The sequence below is a fragment of the Fundulus heteroclitus genome, chromosome 2 (assembly GCF_011125445.2).
Source record: "Fundulus heteroclitus isolate FHET01 chromosome 2, MU-UCD_Fhet_4.1, whole genome shotgun sequence".
Taxonomy (NCBI): domain Eukaryota; kingdom Metazoa; phylum Chordata; class Actinopteri; order Cyprinodontiformes; family Fundulidae; genus Fundulus; species Fundulus heteroclitus.
In genome coordinates this window covers 5,693,700-5,701,075 of record NC_046362.1, presented here as the reverse complement: position 1 = coordinate 5,701,075, position 7,376 = coordinate 5,693,700, and the positions used below count along the sequence as shown (strand labels likewise).

At 42.4% G+C, this 7,376-nt stretch overlaps 1 protein-coding gene across 1 annotated transcript; it reads left to right on the top strand.

Moving 5' to 3' along the window:
* Positions 1-207: 207 nt before the first annotated feature.
* LOC105928425 (serine/threonine-protein kinase pim-3-like) lies at positions 208-6,268 on the top strand. The gene is made up of 7 exons (XM_036144597.1): positions 208-358; positions 2,444-2,538; positions 2,661-2,708; positions 2,808-3,014; positions 3,716-3,764; positions 5,703-5,873; positions 5,963-6,268. Exons 1-7 carry the CDS (start codon positions 289-291, stop codon positions 6,052-6,054), a joined length of 732 nt encoding a protein of 243 aa, XP_036000490.1. The 5' UTR covers positions 208-288; the 3' UTR covers positions 6,055-6,268.
* Positions 6,269-7,376: the final 1,108 nt, after the last annotated feature.

Below are 7,376 nucleotides of genomic sequence, written 5' to 3'. Positions count from 1 at the left end.
AAGAAGGTGTTGGCCAGAAAAATCGTGATTTGCAGCGGCAGCAAGTCAAATGAAGTCTTGGTGCAGAACAGGTCAAGGAAGGCCATTGCAGAGCCCTCCAAGAAGCGACAGATAGTCTCTGGGAGAGAACAGGGCACCAGCAGCAGCACCAGCAGCACCAGAAATAGCAGCAGCAGCAGCACCAGCAGCCGCAACAGAAATAGCAGCAGCAGCAGCGAGTCAAAGGAAGAGTTGGTGCAGAATAGGTCGAGGAAGAGGAAGGCCACTGCTAATGCAGAGCCCTCCAAGATGGGACAGAGAGTCTCTGAGCCAGAACATGGCACCAACAGCTCATTCAGCGACCTTCGCACAAGCAAATGTGAGCCAACACATTGAAATAAATACCTCAGTGGATGCTGTGGTGTGGACACGCATGCAGTACTGTTTCTGCTGAGGCTAATGGGAAGCTTTTTGGTCCCAATGGTACCACAGAAACTAATTGTATCAAATTAGGCCCATTAAACATCAACTCCTGCATGGTTTTGATGTTAAAAGGTACAATGTTAAATTTTCTGTTCAAAGTTTTCACTTGGAGCCAGAAAACTTAAAAAAAAAAAAAAAAAAAGCTGCATAAGTACACGGAGTCTTTATGATAAACAATAGCTTTATAATAAACAGTAGCCGCTATTAGTGGCTGTCTGCTCCCTAAAATTGTTCTATATAGAAATAAACTTCAGATAAAAAAAGGTTTGTACACAAATGTGTGAATGACTCTGGCAAGTATAACAAAAAAAGTTTAGTTAAGCAAGTCTTGTTGCAATACATGCTTGCTCGATATTCACAAATACCAAGATTATAATCTAAATAATAGACTAAATAGACTAAATAAGTTAGCATCTGAAGCTTAGCTATTTATGTGATTAGCAGGAACTTCTAGCAAAAATATTTATACCCCTTGAACCTGTCCACATGGTGGAATTATGGTTTAAAAAGTGTAATCTAAAATAATCTGAGTTCAAATGGGGCATATCATGCTTTTCAGTTCTTCCTTTTCAAATTGAAATCATTCAGTTGTGGTCCATATAAAGTCAAACTATAATAGTTTGGTCTGAATTCCTTGTAAAATTACGCCCACATTGCCCTTTTTGCATCTGAGAGCAAATCTCTTTGGTGCTGTGTCTTCTAAAGGAGGCACTTCACATCCCACCCCAGGTGGCTCCACCCCGTTCAGCCATTTTTGTAGAATGTTAGATGATAGTGTAACGAATATCCGAACATTTTGATATTCACTTGTAGCTTCGACATTCTTCAGCTTGAATAGAAAAAAAAAATTGCCGATTCGCACAATAGGTATGCTGGAAGTCCATAACCGTGTTCAGCAGTTCCACCAATACTGCGACATAATTGTTCGGAAAAACATAACAGAAAACGAAGGAAATTGAGTGGTTAAAAAAATATGACCGAAATAGAATATAAAGACATCTCCGCAGCAACTAGACAAAATACATAAAATTTTTTCTGCACTCCTAGAGACTCCAAGTGCACAACAGAATGTATCTAAGGGCTAAAATAGGGCAATTTGCACCTTTAAAGGTGTTTACGGAGTCCTTTTTGAGCCTGAAAATATTTTTTTCACCAGGCGCGATCAGAAGCTGGCAGTAGCCTACTGCAAAACTATCAGAAAGCAAGACAGCGGCATGTAACGCAGCTACTGTAAGAGCCAGTAGACTGTAGCCAGTAGCTTGGTGCAACTTGTGTATTATCCTTTTTGGCATCAAATATTTTTTTTGCTCTTTTTCACGCTTGATTGCACCATCGCTGGGCTCCATTTATTTTCCTTGTTTACTCATTCCTAGCATATGCAATATTGTACATCCAGTCACGTGGTTCTGTTATGGTAAATATACACAAAAGAACATTGGTTACTAACAAATAGAGCCAAAGCAAAGTGTAATAAAAAAATATTAAAATATGATAAGCCAACAGGGTGCAATAATTTAATTGGAAGAACTTTGTATGCAACCTGAGTGAGCTGCTGGCATAGAAATGTGTAAAGTCATAGCGTGTGACTAGGTCCCTAAAAGGTTTTTAATAGTTATTAGTTTACCTAAGTTATTGTTTGTAATTCATTCCTAAATTTTAATAAAATTGGACCTTTAATGTCTTTAAAAAGTTTCAAATTTAGCTAACTTAACCTTGAAGGATTCATGAAAATAATTTTAGCCCTTCTGAAATTACTACATTCAAAATGTTTTGCGCTCCAATCTAAATCTCAACAAACAAAGGCAACCGTGGACATTTCTAACCAAGACAAAATCTAATTCAAACACTAGTTAGGCTATATTAAAGCAATACTAATAATGACAGCATCTTTGGCTGTTGTTGAACATTAATGATAATAATAATAATGACAATAATTTGACACTAGTCACTGCTTTGCTGAAATTATTATCTGTTTACACAGATGAATTTGAAAGAAAGTACAAGCAGCTTGGCTTGATTGGACGAGGGGGCTTCGGCTCTGTCTATGCTGGCCTGCGCCTGGCAGATTCTTTACCGGTCAGTATTACATTTGGTTTTTGGCATTATGTTTGTGTTTGCCTAAACATAACAGCGCATACTGAATACAATCATTGCTGGTGTCTACAGAAAGGATAAACGCTTGTGCTCATGTCTAACAGGTGGCCATCAAGTATGCTAACAGTCGGAGAGTGCAAAGGGAATTAAAAGTGAGCCAACTGGTTGCAAGCTCATCGGCATCAAAGTCATGTGATAGAATTCGTCTTTCACTCTACATTACACAAACTGGATGTTCTGGGTTTTTTTAGGCGGGCTGTGTCCCCCTGGAGGTGGTCCTCATGCAGAGGTCTGGAGGTGGGCCAGAATCAGTTGGGAAGTTTGCCGCCGTCACCCTTCTAGACTGGTACTGCGTGGATCAAAAGCTGGTCCTTGTTATGGAAAGACCACAGACCTCCTTGGATCTTGCAGCGTACGTCCATTTACGAGGAGGCCGTCTGCAGGAAGATGAGGCCAGGGTATGTGTGTGTGTAGCTGGTCCTAAACTCTGGAAGGATCTACCAGTGTACATAAGGCGGGCATCCTCTCTGGCCATTTTAATATCATTTCTCCCTCGCTTTTAAAACAATAAAAGAATAGAAAAATAAAGTTGAAGTTACTGAGAGTCAAACAGGGTGGTGGCAGTGTGATGGTTTTGGGCTGCTTCTGGACCTTGATGGCCCGCTTTACCTATTGGAAGAAATTAATTGCGTGGCCATGACTCAAAAACAACAATACCAAAAAAAAAGGGTTTTGATTGGCCTAGATGAATTCTGGAGTGAAATTCGAACCCAATCCTGTTTCATAACCTTATGCATGTTACCATTCATGTTGAAGAAAGTGCTAATGTGGCAAATCTGATCTGCTGAAAAATTCCTCCACATTGATGTATAAGAGTCATTGGCTGTTATCACAGAAGCTCGATAGATTGGCCCACCAGTCATTAGGTTTAACAGGTTTACCAATCGTCATTTGATTAGTGCCTTTTTGTAGTTCTGTTTTTCTAATAGTAAATTGTGCTTGATAATCTGAAACATATGCGTGAGTAAAAAGAAAAACCCACAGAAAGGTCTAAGAGAGCAAATACCTTTTCATTGCCCTGCATTTTATTTCATCTCAGGAAAAGAACGTGGAGTATTATTTTAATACAAAACACAATTTTTTTATGATTCTGTTTCAGGTTCTTATGAACCAGTTGGTGGACGCCTCCATGGAAATGCACAGCAAAGGTGTGTTCCACCGGGACTTAAAGTTGCAGAACGCGCTTGTAGAAATTGGCTCCCCAGTGCCACGCCTCCGCATTATTGACTTTGGCTGTGGTAGTTTTGAGCAGAAGAACTTCTCCCGCTTTTTTTGTGGTAAAATTTTCCTCTTACTAAACTTTTTTTTCCCCCCCAGTGTCCTGTCTAGCAATGTGGCAATAGGAATGGATGTCTCAATGCCAGATAGAGCTCGACAGATTTTACTTTCACAAGTGGAGCGAACAGCTTTCGCTATCAGCTGCTACGCTGTATTTATGCTGCCATAGCTATTAACTACTGAAACTCTTTAACTCAGCTTGGTTACACTCATCCCCTCAAAGAAAAAATGGACCATGGTGAACGCTCCATTTTCTTCTAACGGAGAGTAGACAAAAGGCCAGTTCACCAATTCATTAATAGCTTTGACAACAAGCAAAGCTCCACTCACTTGTGAATGTTTGAGGAGCAGTTTTTCTCAGGGCCAGCCCGGGTTCCTCCGGCTGGGCTGAGGAGCAAGGTCAAACCGAGTGGACTCGAGAGGCGTTTTGAGTGAACTCACTGCTTTTTAGTGATTGGTCGAGGGGCGAAGGGAAATGAGAAGGTTTCATCCGAGGAAGTCAAAAACTGAAGAGCGATGACATTAATATTAAGGAGCACTATGAACAAAGTGGGTCAAAACCAAAAACAATTTTATTATTTGCAAACCATGAACCACACCTAAGAGAATAAAAGGACACTTCAGCCTTCTAGACCCTGGCACGGTATATCAGATCCGTGGATTTATCGAGGCTTTCTCCCATTTTACACAAGTCTCCATCCATCAATCAAATGAGGTACAAGGCAGCAGCTGTCTGCCTTTCAGACTCAGAGCACCGAGGGGGAGCAGTGGGGTGCTTTCACAGAGGTGCCCACTGAAAGCAGCTCAAGTTCGGCCGACTCCAGACTCTCTCTCAGCTGAGACAGCCTGGGAGTCAACGCGAAATCAAACTGCTAAAAATAATCTCACTGCGGTTAAAATCTTTTTTATTAATGTGTTCTCCTCGCTCCTTTCATGGCTGATCTCATATAAAAGTGTAAATTTGAACTCTGTGACTGAAAACAGCCGGGCGAAGCAGTGGTCTTCCCCTGGCCGCTCGAGGGGAGCTCATATTGGGCAAGGTCTGAACGCTTAAACCACTGAGACAGCTGGGGACCCCCGTTGGGGACCCCTGCCATGGTTGAGACAAAAAATCTCATATCAAGGTGTAAATTTTAACTGAAAACAGGCTGGCGAGGGAGTGGTCTGCCCCTGGTACCCTGGAAGCTCGCTCAGCTGAGGGGCCCGACGTTTGCAGGTTAAACGGCTCCGCCTCTCTGCTCTCTCTCTCTCTCTCTCTCTCTCTCTCTCTCTCTCTCTCTCTCTCTCTCTCTCTCTCTCTCTCTCTCAAACACACAGTTTCAAAGCAGTTAGCAGAGAGGCTGTGCCTTGCTTTATTATTAGATGTGTAATCCAGATATTTGTCCTGGTGGATTGTGCCTTTAACATGTCAAAGACAAGCTTGTATAGGCTACACAGTTAAAGAAAGATGATATGTTTTTTTCTTTTATTTATGTTAATTTATGTTTAATTTTAATGATGTATTTCTTTATCGTTTACCAGTTGTTGCAGATTTTTTTGACTTGTCAATATTGCAAAAAGGGCATGGGGCGGGGGGAAAGTGGCTAAAGCCACCCACGGAAATAGTTTCTGGGCTGGCCAAATGACAAAAAATATAAACCGAGTGGGTAGGAGCTGAGTCGGGCGGCCAAAACGAGTAGGGTCAGTGGAACTGCTGCTGAAATGAACCAATTGATCTCATGAAGCTTCTCAGAAAGAAGCAATTCCCATAAAATCCCTTTCCGAATCACTATGTTCTAAAGTCCACTCAGACTATGCGTGTGTTTCAGGTACTCTTCCTTATGCCCCCCCAGAGTGGTTCAGATATGAAAAATACAAGCCTGTTCCCACAACAGTTTGGCAGTTGGGGGTAATGCTTTACTGCATGCTGCACAAGCTTTCCTTTGACACCAGGAGTTTCACACATGGCTGCATTAAATTCAGCAGCGACCTCTCCCAAGGTAGGTCCACAAGCAGCTACAAGAACGGTACCGGTTTCTGTCTGCCTATGCTCAGTCGTTATTCTCTTGTGTTGCCTTCTTGATTCTAGCGTGCCTCGAGTTCCTCCATCTGTGTTTGGAGGTGAAGTCTAGGAAACGTGCCACCCTGGAGCAGCTCCGTGCTCATGCCTGGCTCAACTGATTGAATCCCGTCCCTCAGGGGTCCGCGTTGCTTTTGTTCTTGCTGGCCCCTGTCACTGCATCCTCCGCCCTGTTGCAAAGACCTCTGTGAAGAACTCCGTCACACGCGCACGTCAGATGAAACTGACAGACACAGCTGAAACAGATTTGCAGCACGTCTGAGATTTCACGTTTACAACTTAACCAGACATTTGCATGGAGGTCATCTTCTTGGACATCTGACACTTGATTTTTATTGTATATATATATAATAAAACAATATTTCAGTTGCTTTCTGTGTGTGCGTATGTATGCTAGGAGAAAAACTCCAACAGTTATATCCCTGTTTGTGTTGGTAGATGATCCGACCTGCATTTTTTAAATATATTTTTATTCTTTTGATACTTGTGTGCGCATTTTTCCAAGGTGAAGCTGTATAGACATAGTTAAACCAAATTAATATAGAGGACTGCGACCGGCCACCAGCTTTCTTGCAAATAACTATCGACTTTTTAATCCTGAAACTATGGAATGAAAATACGATGGATGTTCGAAGGTCCGTAAATTAGTACTCTCAAAAGCCACCATGAACCTCTGAGGTTATTGAGCCGATAGCTTTGCCTTGGCATGGCACGGCCAGCCATTAGCAGGAATCCTTCTGTTTTCTGATGTCCACATGGTTGTGATTTGTGTCGGGCGGTCACAAATGGCGGCTTAGTTGTTGAATTGTTCTTGAACCGACACTGACCTTGTTAAATTGATGCTGACCCGTGATCGGTCGCCACCAGTTCCTCCCTGCTTAGCATCTCATGGAAAGTGAGGACATATTGGTTTTCACTGTTACGAGGACACAGCGTAACGGTCGACAAGGGGCTGTGAGAGTGGGACAGGACTGAACCGGCTGGTGATGTTCAGAGTTAGAGAAGCTAGTCGTCCAGCGACAGCTTCCCACTTTCACGACTAAACTACCTATAACTGCTTTCTGAACACTGGCTGTGTAACGGAATATTGAATGGGAACAGCTGCAACGTAAGTAAGCATTTTTTATTTCGTTTTTATTTTTTGGCTTCAGCTTGAGGCTGCACTCTTTAATGTCCTGTTTGTGTTGTCTTAAAACGTTGCTTTTGTACCCGCAGGAAAATTCATTGCATGAGGTGTCTGGGACCTGCTCTGAAAACGAGATAACACGGTGTTCTGTGAAAGGCGATGTGCAGCCCCAACCTGATCTGATTAAACAAAAGAAAACAGTCAGTGCTGAGGTAACAGTGACGTTCGCGCTGGGAACCTTGGCGGTGTATTGTGTATTCAAAGTGAGACCTCAAGGCCACATGAGGTGTTGTTGGA